We start from the raw sequence: 23849 nt of genomic DNA on the forward strand, positions 1-23849 counted from the left end.
AGTTTTCTCTCACTGCAATACATTTCTTTCAACATTTACAGATTATAAATTATGCAAGTCATGTGATACTCAATTCTGAATCACAGCCAGAAAAATAAAAGGTTTACAGGTTACTATTTGGACTCACCTGATTCTAAACATGTCATTTCAGAATTTGTACATGTTCTTTCTCAAGAACTGAGCTACTCTACAATTTCTTTGAAGAATGCTTGGCAAGAGGAACTGGCCATAGAGACTGAGACTAAAACATGGGAGAAAAGCCTCAGTAGGATTCGATCTTGTACAAAGTACCATAATTTATGGAATGATTATAGCTAAGCGTGTCATTCTAAAACTGTGGAAATCAGATTATATTCTTCAATATAAAACATGGTTAACTTATCTCACTCAAATATGGCACATGGAAAGAGTAAGTTATGGAGTTCTTTGTAACCCTGTTAAGTTTTACAATATATGGCCACCATTTCTTGATCACCTGGCCCAATACAATGCGGATTCTGAGCAGCAGTGGAGTGCTTAATATGTTCACTGTCTGTTTGTACGTTCATTGAAACCTTTACTATGCCCTAATAGTTTATTAAAAATAATTGTTCATTTATTTTAAATTTTCATCTTTTAATTTTTCATTATTACAATTATTTCATTTGTATTATGTTTATTTCATGTCTTTATTGTTATTGTGTTGTTTGGTAATTATCAAAAAATAATAAAAAAAACTAATAAAACACTTGTTGGAAGCCTTTAATAGGAAAAACATAACCTACAAATATGTATATTTTATATAGCATGTGTTCATAACCTACAAGATATGAGAAAAAAAAAAAAAAAAGGAAGTACGCTGTGATCAAATGGTCAAATGCAGCACTGAGGTCAAGCAAAACCAGCACTGTTTGTTTGCCTGAATCTGTATTTATTGAGCCTTTCTAGGGTTGCAAAGAGAGTGTGTGTTGTTTAAGTTGCTATTTACAAGATCATTTGTACTGCTGTTGAGTTACTCCAAGCTGCTTTTTGACTCCCTGTGTCCTTCCATACTTTAACAGGAGTAATGACATTCTTAGCTTTAGAGTTAAACAAATCAAGGAGAAAAAGTCTGTAGATATGCTTGGTTCTAGTGATATGACCGTCATTAACTGCATACTAGTGTTCTCGTTTATGCATCTCTTTTTGACAGAGAGAGATATTTTTAATGGCTGGGGTGACCAATATGGCCAATCAGTGGTGTTTAAGAAAGCACTCAACAGTGCTTAAATGTTAAACGAATGTTTTAAAATATTAAAAATTACTGGTACCAAAATTCAGTATTGTGACACAACTAGGTCTTTCATTACAACTGATTTATTTGAAAAGGCAATAATTTTAAAAACCTTCAAAAGAAAGAAATATAATATGGAAGAAATGCTTCTGTTTTTCAATTTATGTTTCTGAACTGTTTCAATTGTTAACTTCAGTAATCACATACAATTAAAGTAAACTGAAGGCTGTAACATATTTCGTGTACTCACACTTCTTCAGAGGAAGACTCTTGGTCTGCTTTCATACCCTCTGACAGACTGCCTTTGAACTTGTCTTCATCTCTGCTCCGCCTCCTCCTCCTGTCACGATTTCTAGACGTGGACCTTCGTGGTCTGGGGCGGCCAAAACGATCCCTTTCAACAGACCTGCAAATACAGAAGTGTGTTACACAATTATCTAACATCAGCCGACTTGACTGGAGTTCACTGACAAACACAAAATTTCTTACTGTCTCACCTGCGTCTCTGAGGTGATCTACTCCGCCTTCTAGGGGAGGAGCGAGACTGTCGACGTGGTGATACAGACCTACGTCTAAGAGGTGAGCGACTTACTCTACGTCGAACTGGAGTTGTTTCCCTTGATCTCCCAACACCATCCACACGAAGACGCTTCCTAAAAGATATGAATCATTTATCATGTTACTTTATTATGGGGCATAATTGTCCCCAAGATTCAAGAATACATATAACACACCCTGCATACAGGCATAAGATCAGCAGAAAAAACAAAACACAAGAGATGTGCAAATGCAGTTATTTTACACCCTTTTTTTCCAACGTGATAAATAAACTACAAGTCCAACAAGTTTCAAGCCATTAAATCATTTAAAGGCCTTAATATAATCAAGTCCCCTTGAGTAATATATAGACATGCCACACCGCAAAATCTTTTCAGAAAGGTATAATAATAGAACATTTTGGAGCTCATATTTGATTAAGTGATGCTGACAACTAAATCGTTTTTATAAACTTGTATTATTTTCTATGCAACATGCAATTTTACAAAACGTTCAGTAATTAAAATTCAGTTGAATAACGATACAGCAGCCATTTTTTGCACCAAGCAACACAAGGGCTATATAAGACAATGATTTCATATATCAACAATGTCTAACGAGCATATTGAATATGATATTAAATTATCGGGCAATACAGCCTTTTATTTCAGAAGTGCACTGTAATCATTTTTTTACTTTATTTAACCTTATAAATTATACAATTAGGTTAATGTATAGAGGTAATTGAATATACATTGTCTAATTAGAAAATTAAATAAGAAATTAAGAAAAAACAAAACAAAACAAAAAAGTTTAAAGCCAAAAAGAAACAGCATGGGAAAAAATATAGAGGCCTATAATTGTATTTATTTTATTTAGGATAAAAATTAAATGAATGCGTTTGCATTCAGTTGATTTATTGTCAAGTTGAATTTAACAAAAGAATATTCCAGCATGGGTATCTTTTGTAATCAATTCATAATGTGCATAAAAATATATTTTTAAAAAATTACCCACACCTGCATATCTAAAGCATTTCCCAAACGTAGCCTGCCATAATAACCAGCTAAAAAAAGGCAAAAACTATAGGCATTATTATGTATGTTGAACCTAAACTTTCTCAAAATGTCTCAAGAATGAGGTTTTACAGCTTAAAAAATGTTTTAATAAAGGGATTAAAATTGTTGTGAAGATTTCTCTTACATCTTGAAAAAGAGGTAAAATTAGAGCCCTTTGAATCTAGATACACGCTTTGGAGAGGAAAGCATGAATCAGAGAGAAAACGAATGATGAATCATTCAAACAACTCGAAGAGTATATAATTAAAGAGTTGAATGTTTCATAAAAAAACAATAATAAATAAATAAAAATCCATATTTTTGAACTAGTTGCATTTTCAGATTTAACCCTCAGCTAGGTGTTTTTTTTTAGTCACTTAAAGCGGGGTTGCACACTGCATGGAGAGTAATTTTCAAAAACTCATAATTGAGGCTCTTTAAAATGTTAAGTTGTAATGATGTAAACGTACAGCAGAAGAAATGGAAGATATCCAAGTTAAGTATCATTTTGGGATCAGATCGTGACCACCAGAATCAGATCAAGAAGTTCCTAATGATTCACATTCAAACGCATTAAAAAGTGAATGTTTCTTCTACCTCAGGATTTTCAATAACAAGATATTCCACACAGATTTATTCAAACTAGTTCTTGAATAAAATGTCAGCCATATGCTTGCCAATAATAGCAACGAAAATGTACAAACATGCCTGGAACCACAAAACTCTTTCCCATTTACAAAAAATAGTTTTACTTTTCTGTCTGTTATTTGCTCTATTAATAAGCGATTTAAAGGCAGAATTCGCACCAAAAAAAAAAAAAAAAACACCCAACCTTGTATTTTTTCCTTTTTTTTAAAAACAAACAAACAAAACAAAAAAAAATGAAACTTTGAAAATAGTTATAGACCTTTAACCACTGACTTCCATAATATTTGTTTTTTTTTGTTTTTACATTTTACAATACATTTTCTTTCACATTCAACAGAAGAAAGGTTTAGAACCACTTGTTTATTTATTGCCACATCAGAAACTTATGGCTATTTCATGGCAACATCAATATACTTAAAACATATTACATAAAACTAATTACTTCATAATATAGGTGATTGAAAAAAAAATACTAAATTTAAAACATTAAATATGATTTTTCAGTTACTTGAGGATGAGTAAACATTAAGTGTATTTGAATTTGTGTAAAGTATACTTACACCCACTGAGCCCAAATGTAAAAGCATAAGTAGCCAATATTTTATTTTTGTCTTCATCCCTATACTTTGATCTTTAGTTCATGTGTCAAACTCAGCCCCTGTCCACACGAACATGGGACATTCTAGATAGGACATAACATCTGGAATTTTCACCTCATGACATTAGCGTTTTCTCCTTTCTGATTGGCCAGTCTAGCTGGGTTCACACCAAATGCGGGAGACACAACATGTTAACAAGGCAAAAGGGGTGTTACCTCCACCTGCCTGTTCTGTGTGCCCTTAACATGCATCAGATGCATCAGAATGCATTTTTGTGTTTTCATGTGGACACTGAACACAGACTTTTTTTTTACTTGAGCAATAATGCAATGTGCAAAAGACAATATTTTCGGTCTTTTCAAAAACACATTAGCAATTATTCAGCATTCAGCCTTTTAAATGACATAAACTATAGAAAAAAACATCCAATTCTCTTTCAACCGCTTTAACATCATTATCTTGCATTAATTTGTCAATTTTGTTTGTTTTGTAAGCTAAAATTGACAGTTTCCCTTGGCTTTTATTCTTAAGCAATTCATTTTCTCCACTGCTGCTCTAGCAGTAGGCTTTAGTGCCCTCTTGGGGCGATTACATTGGGGCCTTGACATTCGCATGTACTGATTTATCCTTCATTTTGTGTCCACAGTCATATTGAAGTGATATGTAGACAACAAGTCGCTTTTTTAAATTTTTGTTTGTACATTAACATAACTATTCACACAGCATTATACCATGTATCCTGTGCAAAACAGTGCAAAGTTAATAACACAAATGTGGTCACACACTAGACTTGGTATGCACTTCTGGAGTAAAAATCCAACCACCCCAAGCGATTACAATGCCATTCAGTGACCATAAACTTATTACGTTTGATCTGTACACAAAACCATCTCAGACCACTTTCAAACAAACTATTGTTTTTAGGAAACTTGATGATATCAACACTGACCAGCTGAATTTATACATTGAAGGTTTACCTATGTCCACAGCTGATCAGTATAATGATGTTTTTAAATCTGTTCTTAATGATATCGCTGCTCTGAAAAGGTCATCTCCGTGGTTTACGCAGGAATTACAAAAAATGAAAGCTGCAAACAGGCAATTGGAGCGAAAGTATAGCAAGTCTGGTTTAATAATACACCAAAAAATGTTCGAATAGCACCAATCAGAGTATCATAATGCTCTGAATGTTGCTAAAAGGGAATATTACTCCTGCATCATCTGTAGTCACAATTACAATTCTAGAATTCTCTTTAGAACAATTAGTAATTTGACTGAACCTCCCAAAAAATTCACCTCTGCATCTTAATGAGATCTGTAATGAATTCCTAGACTTTTTCACTACAAAGGTTGATAATATTTTTACCTCTACTGCCTGTGATGCGAATTCTCTGCATGTTGAGCTTTTATCTTCTCCTCTCTCTGCTCCGAGTTTTTCATCTTTTAATGCTGTTGATGATACTCTTATTGCAAAGAATCTTATGTCAATGACTTCATCATTCTGCATACCTAATCCCTTTCCTACCTCTGTTTTAAAAAACTGTATATCACTATTTGTGCCCCATATCACAGCTATTGTGAATGCCTTACTCAGAACAGGGTCAATAGAAACCACGCTGAAGACTGCTACTGTTAAGCCAATCCTTAAAAAACCTGGCTGTGACTCCACTGATTTATCAAATTATAGGCCCATTTCAAATTTACCTTTTTTAGCGAAAGTTTGCCAGTCAACTACAAAACCACCTTAAGGTAAATGCCTTATTTCATTTATTTCAATCGGGCTTTAGATCGGGTCACAGTATGAAAACAGCCTTAGTTAAGGTCACTAATGTCCTTCTTATGATTGCTGACTCTGGGTCTTGTGGTATCCTGGTGCTCTTGGATCTAACTGCAGCATTTGACACAATCTCTCACAGCTTACTATTAGACAGACTTTGAGACTGCGTTGGCCTAGCTGGAAGAGCACTAAATTGGTTCATATCCTACCTCACCGAACGCTCGGAGTTCATTTATTTGGGAGATCATAGATTGCGGACTGTCCCTCTGTGTCACGGTGTCCCCACAGGGTTCGGTACTCGGGCCACTTTTGTTTAGCATTTATATGTTACCTCTTGGAAAAATTTTACAAAAATATGGCATTAATTTTTATTGCAATGCTGACGACACACAGATTTCTATTAGTACATCTCCTAATCTATCTGCCTCACTGTCGACACTTAACGCTAGCTTGGTGGAGATTAAAGCCTAGATGCAAAAAAAACTATCTCAAATTAAACACCTCCAAGACTTTGACACCTCCAAGATTGTACTTATTGGCACACCCCTTAATGTTACAAGACGTGGCAATCTCAAGTTAAAAGTCAATGAATCTCTTTTAACTTCTTCTATGCAGGTGTGAAATCTTGGTGTCCTCTTTGATGCTTAGCTTAGCCTGAAACCTCATTTTAAACAGTTAACAAAAACTGCATTTTATCCGTCCTTTTCTTTCAACACCAGATGCTGTAAAGCTTGTCTATACTTTTATTACGTCTCATTTAGATTTTTGAAACTCTTTATTTGGGGATCTGCCAGCCAATTAACTTAAGATCTTATAATATGTTCGAAACTCGTGTTAACCCACACATCATCTCGCTCTCACATTACCCCTGTACCTAAGCAGTTACACTGGTTGCCTGTTAAGTTGCACATCGATTTAAAAACCTTGATTTTAACTTATAAAGCTGTTCATGGTTCTGTACCTGATTATATATGTGACCTGATATCTATACCTAAAAGATAAGGTAGATAAAACATTTAAAAAGATAACAAAAAAAAGTGTATAGTCAGTGGTTGAGTTTTTTTTTGCAAAAATACCTAAGCATTATAGCCCAGCCTTGTGCTGTTCCCATCATTTATCTGACGCATGCTTCTGCAATCTTCACACTTACAACGGAGGATTTGTCGGACGTTTGTTAAAAGAAGGATCAGAAAAGACTATTGATGTATGACACTTTGACAGAGCTTGACAGGAACTTTATCAGTACACAGCTTATGGATCAGTTTCTTCCTCCATTTAACAAATGTAAGCAAATGGTTGCTTCATTGTTTTCTCTAGCGGGCAAATTATGTATTTAAGTGAGTTTTTTAATTGTAACTGTGTGTACTGTATCTGGTTAACTCTTTATATTCTCAGATCGCATCTAAAGCCACGTTGAAAACGAGACACGTGCTGATTTGTTTACGGATTTTAATGCGTTTGTGAGCTTGCGTTTCACTGAAATTACAGGTGTTTTCTGGGATTAATAACAAAATGGGTGGGTGGCTGGAGATGGGTCTGAAATACAGGAGACTCGAGGGAAAAACAGGAGTGTTGGCAGTTATGCAGTTGGCAGTCGCTGGGATAATTAGATAAAAATAAATGCATGTCTCAGTTTTTGCTTTTCTTACCTGCCAATTTATCATCTCCAGGTAAACAAGCTGACTCGACACATTTTTTTAATAGTTGCTTATAGGTTTTAGCCTCCTTCCTTTGTAAAAAAAATAAAAAATAAAATAAAAATCATGTAGTTGCATTTAGTTTAATGCTTTACATGGCTTATTTTAATAGAAAAAAGGTAAAAGAAATGATTATCTCATTCCTCACAAACCGATTAAAACTCATTCGGTTTAGGCTCTTTTATTCCGATTGAGTTGTTTATGGATCAGTTTTGTTTAGACTTGAAATAGCGTTTAAACTGATTTGTTAATACAGTTTAATAATACATTAAACATCAGTTAAATGTTTCTTTGTTTTTTATCTCACTGGTGCCACCTTGGTATACAACTTGGTGGCACTCTCAAATGTTAATCTGGAGCCCTGTGAAATCTTATGACTTTTATCTGCCTTACAATCTTTTTTTTTGTATTCAAGAAGAAATCCATACAGTTTTGGAACATCATAAGGATGAGAAAATAATGAGATTAGGAATGTTAAAGTCTGTGTACTGGTGTGTACCTGGAAGGAGAATCTCTCCGGCGCTCATTTGAGCGGCTTCGTGCTCTCCTGGCCAGTGACCTATTCCTAGATGGCGAATGGCTCAGTTTGGAACTTCGATCCACAGAACTGAAGCGGGGTTGATTAGACTGTCGATCCCTGTGGCGTGGGGAGGAACTGCGTCTATGCTGTGGGCTAAGAGCTGGCCGTTGTTGAGGTGATCTATTCTCTTTCCCAGATGAGGGGTCTTTGGACGGAGATTTTCCTGGCCTCTTTTCTCTGTCATTCTCAGATCGGCCCACATTTTGCCCATCTTTAGAACCTTGCGACTGGCTTTTACCCCCTTGTGAGTCTGATCTCTGTCTAGCTTGTTCACGCTTTTCATCCATATGTGGAGAGGAGCGCCGATCAGGACGGCCTTTCTGGTCTGGTTTTCTGTCTGCAGAGTGCCTTCTTATAGATGGGGACTGAGACTTCTTTCCACGATCCTTGGATTTGTCCCTGCTCCGTGAACGCTTTTTCTCTTTGGACTTGCTGCGCTCTTTAACAGTCTCTTTTGCACTTTTTGTTGCTCGTTCAAGCTTTGAATCCCTTCCTGCTCTCTCTCGAGAATGACTGTGACTTTGCTGTTTAGCACTTGGTTTGCTGGTGTCCAAGTCTCGTCTGGATCTACCCATTCCACCAATCTGGTCCCTAGGTGAACGTGTTCTGCCCCCACTACTGTTTTGCCGTTGTTCCCCATTACGTGCCCTTTGTCTCTCTTCATCCTCTTCTGAGCCAGAATTGTAACCCTGTAGAATCAGGCCCATTCCTGACTGAACTTTACCCTCCATCATCTGGCTGTCTAGCTCGGCTTTAATTAATGCCCTTTGTTTCTCTAGATCTTCAAGAAGTGCCTTGTCATCGAGGTTTGCACTACTTAGTAACATGGAGCCATCCTCAGCCTTCCTGCTGATGGCCGAGGAGGATGCTTCCTCTTTGCGCTTGTGCTTTTTATGTTTGCGCCTATGTTTTCGTTTGCGGTTCTTATCTTCCTCAGAAGCATGTTTGTGTTTTTTGTGCTTGCTGCGATGCTTGTGTTTCTTTTTTTTGTGTTTGCTGCTGTGATGTTTAGAACTGATGTCCTGCTTCTCTCCATTCATCTCCACTTCCTCCTCACCCTCTTCTTCATCCTCTCCAGATATATCACCATTTTCATCCTCATTTCCGCTCTTCTGTGGACTCTCCAAATTCTCTGGCCTTTAAATAAACACAAACACAGTAATGAGCACAACTGATACAACTCAAAGCAAGTAAGTTTGTTGAACTGCTTTTAGAAGCTTAAAAAATGGGCAATATCCAACACCATTATAGGGTCTATACCAATGTAAGCTGTCATAGAAAAGCCAGAATAAAATTTTAAACTACTCCAACTGTGTTCGCCTGATAGAAAGGGTGAGTAAATTGTGGCTTAATTCTAATTATTGGCTGAACTATTCCTTAAAACACACATAATTATGCCCAAAACGTAAACTTTCTTTACCCAAAAAAAAAAAAAAATACTATAATGACTTACAGTAAATAGTATATTTTCCTTTTAAAATCCATTTATTGTGAAAATTTTATAGTTGCTGAGTTAATACAACTAGAAGATGACCGGGGTATCAGTTTTGCAGCTTAATCAGCACCAACTATTTTCTGAAACTGTCAATTATCTGCAAAAATCTTTGCCAATAGTTTTGATGATTTGTGTCTATCAATGGAGCAGCTGGTCCAAGACATTTTAGTATGAAACACTTTTTGCACTATTGTTTTTATATTCTTGTCAATTTAATAAGCAAACAAAGTTGCTGTTACAAAACATACAAATGTATGTTTAATCAATCAAATTCAAAACTAAAAGCTGCAAATCAGTCAACAGTAGTTAAATCGACAATAAACGTGCATTTTAAGAAAAGAAAGAGAGCCTGGTTTCTACCATTCTTTGTAAATTACAGTTTCTGTTTACGTTCATGGCAATAACAATTACCCAGTTAGAGGGCTGTTTAATCTATTGAAATAATTGTTGCAACCAACTGTTGCTCATTAACCAAATATTAACTTTTAACCAATCAGGGGTGCATTTCCCAAAACCATTGTTAGCCAACTAAGGTCACAAGTTCCGTCGTTACAAACACAGTGTTGATAACCGTTTCCCAAATTCATCGTTCCAACGAACATTCGCAAACTGCATTGCAAACTTGTATACTTGTAACTACACCTCTGGAGCTGTAGTTAGAAACATAGTTCCTGACTGTGTTCTATTGCCAGTTATACCCCTATGCCCTATTCATTTAGAAGATTCCAAAATGTAAATTTGGAATGATTAAAAAAAAAAAAAAAAAAAAAAACTTTAAAGTCATCTCTCTTAGGAGTAATTTGCTTTCAAAGTAGCCTATTTTTACAGATTAGTTTTAGCGATCTTCATGTTGACAATTGATTTCTCTTCGTAGTGCACTTTGAAAACATTGATATCATTTCAAACACAGCTGTGGCTAATGGCAAAAGCTATAGGTGACTTATTATTTAAAAGTGGAATTTATGTTACATCTCCAAAGCTTGTGATAACAAAAAATATACCATACGTTAATCAAAAGCTGGTTATTTATGAAGTATCTGTACTTTATGATATTGGCCTGTTGGTTAGAACAATTCTGCATTGGTTTGCATGTGTCAAATTGTAGAATTTAAAATAAATAAATAAATTAATTAATTAAAAAAAAAAACAATATCCTACTTAATAACAATTATTATTATTATTATTATTATTATTATTGAAGTAGGATTTTTTTCATTTCCTATCAAATAATAAATATCAAAATAAATTTCTTAATAAATAGCCTCATTTATTTATTTATGATTTATATAAGAGATTACAATACATTACAAAACAATCCTTATGGGCGTTTTAAATTATATCTAGTGTGGTTCAAATGACAGATCTGCGAAACACTCGTCACCACATCGTTCTTTCCCCAAAAAGCAAAATACATTGTACTATGATAGTTCAGTCGTGAGTTACTGTATGTCGTTGTTTGGGAAATGCAACCTAGATTAATATAAAGTTATCATTTATTAAAAAAAAATCATGTGTCTTTGTGTCTGACACTTTAAATTGGCCTGTTGCATTTTGTAATATTTGTTTGGGCTATTTTTATATGTGAACAATAACATATAATAAAAACGGAACATTGTCAAATCTTCATGCTTCATGTTTTCAACAGCATAGAAAAAAAGAATTCAATAAATAAAAATAATAAATAGGCCTGCCTTAAATACTTTTAACTTAAATAAACATTTAGACTACAAATTGAAAACATGGACTAAATCGTTTTTCAGAAATGCCTCTCTGGCATAGGCTATTTATTTCCAATTAGACATGGGACGAGAACCGCTTTCAAGGTTTACCGCTCGCAAGGTTATACCATTCCTGAAGTATATGTAAGTTTTTTTTTTTCATGTTGTTCCAACTATTTCACTTAGTTTTTAGGGCAACAGAATCTTCAGCAGAAAAGGAACCTCTAAATCAATAGCTACTAGTCCAAAATATTTTAAATATTTCTCAAAATAAAATATATGGTGTTCAGTGGGAGTTGGGGTTGGGGGGGTAGTCGTTGTTGCAAACAAAACTTTTGGTGGCTTTGAAAGTTTCCAAATTGTTTGGGGTGAATGGATGGAACACATGTAAATGTCAAAACACCACCAAATGCCGGGAGTGATTTTTACAACTACAAAAGGAACTCACTTCATTGTGCTTATGACTGTCTGCGATGACAAAGTACCTGTGGATGTGGATTTTGTGAAGGCCTGTGTGGACTTCACTACTTTCTCACACACACTGATGCTGCAACCTCTCTGTCGAACAAGTTAATTCCATCGAACTTCCAAGACAGCAACACAGATTTAGGGAAAGTTCTGGGTGAATGGAGACAGTTTGTTTATAGAGACAACAACGTGCTTGTACCTAAAAGGCTTTCGACTACCTGGGCATCCAAAGCTGCACTTGCAGTGCGAAATGACTTGAAGTCATTATTCCTGACACCAAAGAATAGTGTGGCAAGGCAGGATGCTGTTATCTGGCGAGGGTGCAGATACTTTTTAAAAATTCTGTGACATATTTGGGCAAGTGTGATACGATAATCTTTTTAAATCAAACTTTGTTTCATCACTTTCTTCTGTTTGTATCTCATACAGTACTGCCTACAACAATACCTGGGTTGCTTTACAAAAATATTTGTATTATGGCAAGATTTTTTAAAATTTATTTCTGGTTAAGCAAAAATAAATAAACTTTTCAAAAAGTTACATTGCAGTTTTTACTACTAATTTGTTTCTTATGAATGAATACAAAACACCTTACTTTGTGTAATGTAAACATTTTTACTTAATCAGCCATTCCTTCAGTTACATTTACTCACAATAACTGCTTTATCAACTCTAAAACTCCTGGTACAATTATTTAGTTTAACCCTGAACATGTAGTTAACACAAACAAAAAACTAAATGTACTGCTTTTCAAAACCAATTTTTAGTCATTATCAAAAAAAAAAAAAAAAAAAAAAGACTTTTAACAGTGTACTATATGTATCTACCTATGTATTATTGCACATAACTGTGCAATAATAATTGAAGGACACTGAATAGACAGAATAAAAACAAATAATACTTCAAAAAACTGTTCTTCTTCTGAAAGAACTTCTTTCCAATGGACAGAATTCCAAAAACTAAAATTAACTAAATAAATCTAAATAAAATCCTGCCTGGGAGATCTGGCAGAACAAAAGTATTCTATATAATACTAAAAGATACAGCCCTGCTATTATCATCTGCCTGCCACAAAAAAGACACAAAGTTTGTTTGTTTGTTTGTTTGTTTTTTATGTTTGAAACTGACTTGCTGGGGCAGAATGTGGCTGTGTTGATGGTTTGGTGCTTGTGGAGGATTTAGCAGAACATAGCTGTGCTGATTGAGGGGATTGATGCTTGTGGGGGGTTCACAGACAGTATCAGGAGAGAATGCTTTTAGTGCATGTGATAATACATTAAATAGAAGGTTGCGCGGTGGCACAGTGAGTAGCACTGTCGCCTCACAGCAAGAAGGTTGCTGGTTCGAGCCCCGACTGGGTTCTCCCCATGTTGGCGTGGGTTTCCTCCGGGTGCTCCGGTTTCCCCCACAGTCCAAACACATGCAATACAGGTGAATTGGGTAAGCTAAATTGTCCCTATTGTATGTGTGTGAAAGAGAGTGTATGGATGTTTCCCAGTGCTGGGTAGCAGCTGGAAGGGAAGCTAGTGTGTGGTGTGCGGTCTGGCGCAAAATGGCTGCCGTCGCGTCATCCAGGTGGATGCTGCACACTTGTGGTGGATGAGGAGATTTCCCCCCATTGTGTGTAAAGCACTTTGAGTGCCCAGAAAAGCGCTATATAAATGTCAGGAATTATTATTATTATTTTTTATAAAATAATATTCTACAACAGACTATTTTTATCGACTCTAAATTGTAACCATATAGCCTCTTCATCTAAATATTACAATCTATCAATCACTGATCATTCTGCTGTTACAGTATCTTTTAAGATTTAATTTTACAAAAAACTTTATAATTTGAGATTTAATTCTTACCTCTAAAAAAAGAGAAAAAAACTGTTTTCAGAACAGCCAGAAACAGCATTAAAAATAATTCAACTTGAATAGTTAAAACTAAATTAAAGTGTAACCTTTTTTTTTTATTCGTAACAAAATATTTAATTTATTATTCAAAATGGAAATGCTGTGTCTAAAATTAAACTAGTTCTTATGAGAAAACCAAAAACAATTATCCCATGTGTAACCGTGTTAGCAAATACTGATGATGAGACCTGAGGTCACGCTGCACTCAACTGGACAAAACAAGAAGAAAATGCCTCTATCACAGAGAAACAGGTATTTGCAGGTGGCGAGGCCTCCGCCAAGAAAGAACTTGTTTCTTCTTTGCATAGGTAAATGCCAACTACATTTGCTTTTCAATTACATAAAAAAAAAAAAAAAAAAAAAAAAAAAACATTAAGGCTAATCAGTTTTGGCGGGGGTCCTGTCTGGACCCGCAGTCACCTTTTAAATCCTTTTCTGTGCCACACTTTTGCATCACGTAATGCTTGAAATAATTCTTAACACCTAATTTAGCATTGATTTGAGATACTTTCTAAAATAAAATGTCATAAAAATTAAGTAGATCATTAAATAAGTTAAAAAGCTTTTAAATACACTTAAAAAAATAACAAATAAGCATACATTACACTGGTACGCCCCCTTAACATACAAATATGTTAAACAACACATTTTCATTAATAACACGTATTTATTAATCAGATAAGCATGGCTACTGTGAACAATTTGTCGGATCACTAAACATGTGCGCATCACGTGCCTCGTAATAATCATTATAAATATGGCAATCAAACTAAATACAATCTTACATCAACACCCATGGCAAGCAACGCGTTAACAAGAACAAATAATCATCTTAGATTAAAAACAACTCAACAAGTTGTTTAGCACGTGTGCATTGCTGCTATTGTACGCCCTTGACAGGTTATATTTTTTCCTGGGGCAATTTAAACCAAAATTTACAATGACACTTTCAATTATATCTACAATATTAAAGAACATGGTTACTTACGGAGTTATTAACCTACAGCCATTCCAAAGAAAGAAAGGACTTTTTGCAGGAATAAACAATGTGAGGAAAGCTCCGTTGTAGTAAGCCGAACTGGAAACTTTATACCCTTTATGCCACTGGAAGGCATTATTACATCATTTATCGGCTTAAAGATATTGGCCTAATTTTGATATCAGTCTGATGACCGATAACATTAAAAATAGGGCTTGACGATAAAATCGGTACCTGTATTTGTTGCCCAAACACCAGTCAATATTGAAAAGAAAAAAAAAAGTTTGGTATAAAGGCTACATATTTATCAAAATGTGGCTGCTGAGCGTGCACCTTGAAAGCAAAGTCAATAATCTTAAAGTGTAAGTAAAGTGTGCATTTTCCAGGTACACCTAGTAGTACACTTTTCTGAATGCTGCAAGCGCAACGTGATTCATGCAAGTAGAACTAACCAATCTGCTTCACACTTTGCATGGAATATATACATTTCAGTAATAACGGCGGACTAATTACCTCAGACAAACACAACGCATTCAAACACTGCCGTTTTTTTTACATTTCTCCATAAATTTGTAGCGGAGCTGTATTAATGGTTTGTCCGTTTGTCATGCTCTGGAAAAAACAGCTGATGGTCTCCTAGCTACGAGGCGACATAGAAAATGGTGAAGGAAATCACATGCTCGAGCTTGGTTTGAATAACAACACATGTAAAAATTAATGCCGTATAGCAGCCCGTACAGCAGCAGTGAGGAGATTGTAAATTAAAAAAATTATTTAAGAATGTCTCAAGAGTGGTTTTTGGCTTCTTGTGCATCCCAGCCACTAGCACCCTATCTGAGAGTTTGTAGCATAGGGGGTATTAAATTCACTCAACTTCACAAGTTGTAATGTTGCAATATGTTTTTGAATAATGATGCCTGGTTCCTCTACTTTACAGGTGTCAAAGCCAGTTCCTGGAGGGCCGGAGCTCTGCACAGTTTCGTTCCAACCCTAACTAAACACACCTCATCCAACTTATTGAGCCCTTCAGGCTTGTTTGAAACCTACAGGTAGGTGTGTTGGAGCAGGGTTGGAACTAAACTGTGCAGGGCTGCGGCCCTCCAGGAACTGGCTTTGACACCTGTGCTCTACATGAAAGCTCAGATTTGATTATCATAATTTGTGTTGTTTACAATTTTGAGGTTTACTGTATAATTATTATTGACCCCTTGCAGATGTTGATCTACCCTTACCATTGCAACCCTTTAAAACATTTTATTTATCAAGTTTAGGAGTCCCTTTAACACTTAAGTTAATTTTAAAGAGATGAGATATTTTGTTTAAATATTTTTGTTTTTGACTATTAAAACTATTTGCTCAAGTAAATTTGGTAAATTGAACTAAAGTGGCTAAAAAATCCTAATATTCCTAAATGTATTGTTAAATTTTTTTTCGAAAGATATGAAAGATATTGTAATAATTTGTTATGCAATGTCAATTATTAAAATATTTTGAATTATTGAAATATAATTTCAATTAATTAAAAATAGCTTTGATCGGCCGATATCACCGTCAATATATTGTTCATCAATATATAAGTATATATAACATTTCATATGCACAAATCTAAATGCACACTTTTAAAATATGTTTAGTAAATGCAAAACACCATTTACAAATGTATGTCAGTGTACCAAAAGTTTTGTGTGTTTAAAAATTGTAGGATCATGCTAAATGAGAAATCCTCTATCATATATGAATCACCCTGGATTTGTGTGTATTTTTTTTTTAAATTTGGCAGCAAGTAGGTCACTCCTACACTTCCGCCAATCAGATGAAAACTCCAAGGTGGTCTACTATGCACATTTTTTGCGCAGTCTCATCCTCTCCAGCATGAAGAATGGCCATGGTTCCAAGCCAAATATTAAATTCCCTGATATCTATGATTAAAGCTAATTACATACACAAATGGAAACTTAAGAAATAGAAAATAGTCACATAAACTTATCACCGAAAGTTTATCAGTGGCTGAAAAACACTAGCTGATCATATAGCCCATTGTATTTTGTAAATGTGAATAATGATGTACGTATGAATTTTATTTTTGTAAATATATTATTATTGAGACTGCCTTGGTTCCAATATTATGAAGAGATAGATATTTATATTAATAATTAATTGTAAAATTCATATAAATCACTATGTATGCCATTACTATAAACCCTGCAAGTTAACCAACTCAGAAAAGTGTTTTATTCAATGCACTGTTATAAGGCTTAATATTTTAGTATTTGTATGTTAAATATTCTCCAGAATACTTTGCAGACGGTTGTTTTGGATCTAACGGATCTTTAAATTATGCACTGTGCTATTCTGTTTGCGTTTATTTTCAAATTACTTGTGTATATCTGACTTAAAGCTCAAATAATGAAACGAGCAATTTAATGGGTATGAAACCGATTGTCTAACGAATGTCAGACCTCAAGGTTTTAAAACCCAGAATCTATTAAGTTTAACGAAATGATTTCTAAAAATGAATCTTGGTGGGTGACTTCGTTTGCAAGGTAACTTAGCATTAGCATGCTAACACTAGCATGATAGAACAATTAGATGTCAAAGTCCTCGTAGCTCACCACGAGAAAGACACAACGACAATTTTCCCTAAACAACCTATTCGGATTCCAGACTTTAAAATGCTTTATTGCTGGTGTTACACCACGCACGTGTTCTTACCCGTTATTCAGTCGCTTACTCTGTAAATCCATTTCCAGATCGGCCATTTTGCTTCAGCGGCGGCCCTGTGTTATTCTTCCTTAGTGAGATTTTGAGAAGGAGCAGAGCGCAGAGGAACGCGTGTGCTCTCTAGTGTCTGTATCAACAACTACAGAGTATTTCCATAAACTTAAAAAAAAGAAACGTGCTGTCAAAATGTAGTATCCATTCTTATCATTTACTTTTAATAGTTCCTTGTTTTCAGACTTGCATAAAAATAGGCCAAAGGTAAGTTTCTTAGGTATTTGTGTGAAGAACTGGGAAGCTAAGTCTAACTACATTAAAAATACTAACTAAAATGTACAATAAATGTAATAATAATAATAATAACAATAATAATAATGATAATAATAATAATAATAATAATAATAATAATAATAATAATTTATATATATATATATATATATATATATATATATATATATATATATATATATATATATATATATATATATATATATATATATATATATATATTTATATATATATATATATATATATATATATATATATATATATATATATATATATATATATATTTATATATATATATATATATATATATATATATATATATATATATATATATATATATATATATATATATTATAAAATAAAATAAACTATTGTTTTACATTTATTTCCTCGTGTATGTATTTTAATTTGTCCATTTGTCAATTAAAAGAATGTGAACTGAGACAACCAAGTATAAAGAAGGGTAATGAGTCAATGGAATAGCTAGTGGGAATGGTTGAATGTATGGGTCACCCTATTGGTAAGGACATTGCTTCCTGGTTACAGTCAAGGGGTAGACTCGTCTGTGTTGAGTTTTAAAATCTAAAATTGAAATAAAATAAAAACAAGCACACAGTTTGTTTTAGAGGTGATCTGACAATCCATAATACATCCAAGCAGTTTTTGGGTTGTTTCTGGCTAAAATGCAGAACTGTCAATCGGCTCAGTCTCAGCATCACTGAGTAGATAATGGGCTTACGTATATTTCTCTATGGGTCGGTCTCGGCTCAAGCAGTCTCCCTCTCCCCACAGCAAAGGAGGATTCACTCAGTGAAAAGCTGTTCTACTTAGGTTAAATAATTTGCTTGTGTTTTAAAATGTTTGATGATTAGTCACAGTTATCAGGATGTTTGCAGGGTTAAGCAGGAATAAATAGCTTTTGGTAGTACATTGCTTATGTTCTGAAAGGAGTGGATTGGATGGATGTCCACTGCAGGATGGAGTGACACAAATCCTTTTTTATGATTGTATGTTTATTAACAAAATGAATGCTTAAGAGCCTAGATTATATGATGACCCAGTGTCATCCCTTTTCAGAGTAAAATTGGTTTCCTCAGGATATTCAGGTCCATTCAAAATGTCACTGATATCTCACATGTGTAACTGGATGTTTGATGTTACTTAAAGAGCTGTCACTAGATGTTTGTGAATTTTGATAGTGATTTGTCTTAGCTGTCTTTGTAATATTCTGCCATGTTTATGTCACTATCCTGATAAGATAGAATACATGATAGCCTTGAAATAGATAGGTATTCCTTGTGTGTGCATGTTCTTCATTAGTGGAGGGATGAAGATGAGCTGAATTTCACTTCTGATCATTTTGATCACAGAATTGTCCTCCTGTTAGGTCTAATCTTTGTATGTGTGACACCTAAGCAATCATCAGAAATATTATTCTAAATTGTACATACACGTGGACATTTTCCAAGTATATCTGTGTCTTAACCAACCAGGTTAAAACACATATACGTATTACACAGTTAGTAAAGCATGTTAGAGTATAATTGTTGTTGTTTTGAGATTGTAAGCAGAGCGGCTTATGAACTCTGTGTGAATGTTGAAGCTGGCTTCTGCTGAGAAAACTGCAAACTATCCACAATAAGCTTTCTTTGATTGAATCTTTGTACTCAGAGTCTTCTTCATCTAACACACTGGTCATTTGTGCGTTAATACTGTTGGTTCCCTAACAATTTGCGTCTGTGGTAAAACTTCTTAAATGGTGTACGCTTCTGATGATCTTACACCTAAGCCTACGATGATGAGGTTTTTTTAATGTATTTCTAGCTTGTGTTTGTTTGTTATGGCAAATGTAATCACAGCTTTTATTCACATGGCAACACACACACACACACACACACACACACACACACACACACACACACACACACACACACACACACACAAACACACACACAAACACACACACACAAACACACACACACGGAGCAGTGAGTAGCTATTGCTTTCAGTGCCAGGGGAGCAATTATGGGTTAGGTCAAAGGCACCTCAGCTTGATAGATGGAGAGTTCAGTTCATTCAACACCCCTATATCAACTCAATGACTAGGAATTAAACCTGTTAGCTTTGAGTTACAAGTCTAACTCAGAGTCATATAATTTTCTGTACTGTTAATCACATCATGTGACACATTGATTGTTTGTGAAATCCAGTCACACCTGTATGTCACCCTGATGAAGCAAGGCACTATAAGACAGATCTGTCTGATAGTGCCCGTACCAGATCTGGTCCGATGACCCAGACATATAGTGATCTGGAATATATGCCAGGTTATGACCCAGAGGTGCACCAGATAAATTTTGCTATCTGGGATGAGTGGGAAGCCATAGTACTGTCATAAGTGTACAAAATAAGAGCACCAACTGAAGTCAATAATCATACAATTTTTTTCTGATTTCTGAAAATGGATTAATTTACATTTAACCACATAAATGCATCTCTATAAATGGATATGATTCCGATTATCAAATCACTTAAAGCTTCACATACACAGCCCCTTTCATAATGTACAAAAGCACAAGCTATATATTTTATTTTTCATACAAATTATTTTGGGTTCAGCTGCAAAACATCACCACAGCACACAATGCTCATTAGGGACGGCAAATGGAAAATACTTCCAAAATGTAATATGTACTTTCAAAAAGTAATATGTTATATATTACTAGTCGTTACTGTCATTTTGTTGTAATTAGTTACATTACAATATTACTGTCTCTGAAATGAAATGTGTTACACTACTTTTGTATTGCTTTTAAGTTACTTTCCCCAAAATAATCACAGAATGACTACAATTCCAAACATTTATTTTGCCATTAATTTTAATTATTCAGTGATTTTTTTAGTCCCACTTTATAGTGTTGCTTATACCTGTGAACTTACACTGTAACTAAATGTGTAAGTAGTATGTAACTACAGTGTATGTACACACTGGTACATAGTATTTACTTGTGTATTACTGGTGTAACTACATACATGTAACAGCACACAATAGTATATGTAACTTCAAATGTGTAACAGGACATTAATAACAAAATCTTTGGTAAACTACTCCTTTAATGTGAATTACTAATGTGATTCTACAATTTACCTTAAAACAACATATAAACATAAGGCATTTGTTATTTCTATATACACTTAAACTTTTTGGCAGGAGTTTGCAGTTAAACAGTTCCACAACGGTTTAGGTTTAATATATTACACATTAATACTTTAGTACTTTAGTGTTGTTACTAATGTACTGTTACTCATTTGAACTTACGCATACTATTGTGTGTTGTTACATGTGAATAGTTAAACCAGTATTACACAAGTAAATACTATGTACCAGTGTGTACACTGTAGTTAAATACTACTTAGACATTATGTAAGTTCACAGGTATAAGCTACAATATAAAGTGGGACTGATTTTTCTTTGAACAAAGAGTCTGACACCAGCCAGTGCTCCACACAGAGATCTGATTATATGGTATATTTTGTTTTATATATTAACGTGTATTGTTTAAATCTACTCTTTCGTTATGTTTGTGGCTGTTTTGGCCCCATTGACTTACATTATAATGACATTTTTTAAAAAGCCATGACACCAAATAATTATTCATTCTTGATTGTTGGTGGTTTTCCCTGTTGATAATTACAATTCAAAACTTTTACCATTGGTCATCAGTTAGCACTATTAACTCTAAATATCACCGGAATTGTGCAAAAAAAGTTTTTGACTTTTACATGAAGCTATGCATAGTGTGTGTGTGCATACATATATTTACTATGTTCTAGGAGCTAAGGTGATTTTTTTTATTTTTGCAGACAAGGCACACACACATGCATGTATGCACACACGCACACACACACACACACACACACACACACACACACACACACACACACACACACACACTACACTCCATACAAAAGCCAGAAATTGAGCTTTTTTTTTGCACTGCAACTGATGATCAATTAAAAATGTGATCTCTTCCCAACAGGGAAAACCACTAACAATAATAATGCATGATAATATGGCATCATGGCTTTGCAGTCGAAAAATGTCATCAAATTGAAAGTCAAATTGCAGTTGAGTGTACTGTTGAGTTTTTAAAAAATTTCAAAGCATTTGTCCAAAATATGTATCAAAATAAGACCTGTCACCAAAAATCTTACTATTTTCTGAAACAGAGAGAAAGTTGTGCCCAAATTAAGACTCAAAATTACCCCAAAATGTATGAAAAAATCCCCAACAGCACACAAGCGTTGAAATTATTTAAAAAACATTAAACATGAAAAATGTTCCCTAAAAGTATTAAAATGACCTTCTCTCATCAATATATATTGTGATTTGTTTTTACGACACCAGAAAGTGATACTGTGTTAAAGGGATAGTTTACCCTCAATCACCCTCAAGATGTTTCATAACTTTATGAGTTTCTTTATTCTGTTTAACACAAAACAGGATAATTTGAAAGCTGAAAAAATGTTAAAAAAATTGACTATGGAAGTTGACTGTATACATTAACTAAGAAAGGCAATAGACACAGGTTTTCAGCTTTTCATTTTAGTTCAACATAAAAAAGAAGTCAAACAAGTTTTTTTTTTTTATAAATAAGGGCAATTAAATTACAGAATTTTCAATTTTGCATGAACTATCTCAACCATAAACAATGCATTTGTAGGAATATAGGAAATGTAACATCAGACTTTAAAGTTATTTCTCTAAAAATGTTTGTGCACATTTAACGATCATTTCTTTCTGGACTGGATTCGCAGACTGCAGTGCACGTTTCTAACAACCGTAAACATATTTTGCTACATTAATAAATTATGAATGAAATTATTAGAGATGCATTTATTAACATTCTAAATATGCCACATGCTATTTTTTCATTGACATCAAGTTGCATATTACACCTATAAGATTTCAGATATGGCTTATAACTCAGTGAACCATATAACGATAGCTCACTTTGTTATTGTTGGTTTTGACAGGGATTTTGCTGATAAACTTTCTAAAATCCAGCCATACCACTCACTCCAGCAACAGTAGACTATTTTACCTGCACATTGTTTTCTCTGGTGCATGTAGTGAATGTCTGAATATAGTGAATCGTTAAAATGTGTTGTCTTAACTTGCATTACTGAAACCGTAACAAGTAATAATATTACAAAAAAATAGTATTTTGTCATATTACTGCGCTATTGAAAAAAGCAATTTAACACTTTAATCACACTACTTATGTAATACGTTACCCCTTATTCTGTCATTAAGGCTGAATGAAACATCTATTTTTGTCATACAGACATGTGCAGGACATCATTGAAAAGTGTGAAGGATTTACATTCATTTGTGCATAACTCTCCTAAAAACTAAACAACTTGCCTTTTAAGATAAACAAAATGGCTATTTTCTAGTGTTCACCCTCTTTTTTCACCAAAAAAGGCAACAGGTGTGTGCTTTGTCTTTGTTGTTTCTGCTGCCGATCCTACACCATCCAACCCGCTCCAAACTGAGATTGAACCAGCAACTTTCCACATGGGAGTCGGCTGCTCTAATAAGGAGGCTAAAACCATGGCCTCTAGCGTCTGTTGCTAGAGCAGCATTAGAGGTCAGAGGAGTGAGGTTTACCTTCTCAGCACATCACTCCACATCACTCCCTCTGCTACACTCAGCCCCTAAACCTCACTCCCATCCGGGTCATGGCACCAATGTAACCCCACCAGTCCTACACCACCCAACCCGCTCCAAGCTGGGATTGAACCAGCGACCTTCCGCTTTGGAGTCGGTTGCTTTAATGATGTGTTCACACCAGACGCGGTATGCACATGCGCGAATTGAGCTTTTTGCGCGTTCTTTTTTTTTTACGCGCTCAATGCACGTTTCACGCGAATCGCTCGAGTTAAAAAAATCTGAATCTGCTGTGTTAACCAATCAGGAGCATGCTCTCGTGGGGCCGTGATTGTTACGTACGCGTGTTGTTGGCGTCCCAGGGGAAATCCTCCAGCTGACACCGACAACAGTGACAAAAGCGAGTATCCTCAAATGTTCACGCGGCTATTTACAAGCGAATAATGCGACTTATCTG

The 23849-nt window shown here is 34.7% G+C and overlaps 1 protein-coding gene across 2 annotated transcripts in view; it reads right to left on the minus strand.

The window, feature by feature from the left end:
* Positions 1–17496, minus strand: part of prpf4bb (pre-mRNA processing factor 4Bb) — a 32419-nt gene extending 14923 nt beyond the window's left edge. Inside the window, exons 1-4 of one of the 2 annotated variants that reach the window (XM_068217049.2) lie at positions 17425–17496; positions 8068–9285; positions 1750–1905; positions 1503–1658 (exon numbers count right to left, since the gene is read on the minus strand). In XM_068217049.2, the coding sequence (XP_068073150.1) occupies positions 1503–1658; positions 1750–1905; positions 8068–9285; positions 17425–17471 (1577 nt within the window). In that variant the 5' untranslated portion in view covers positions 17472–17496. 2 annotated transcript variants of the gene reach the window in all.
* Between the last annotated feature and the right edge of the window lie 6353 nt (positions 17497–23849).

Source organism: Danio rerio, chromosome 24, assembly GCF_049306965.1.
Source record: "Danio rerio strain Tuebingen ecotype United States chromosome 24, GRCz12tu, whole genome shotgun sequence".
Classification (NCBI taxonomy): domain Eukaryota; kingdom Metazoa; phylum Chordata; class Actinopteri; order Cypriniformes; family Danionidae; genus Danio; species Danio rerio.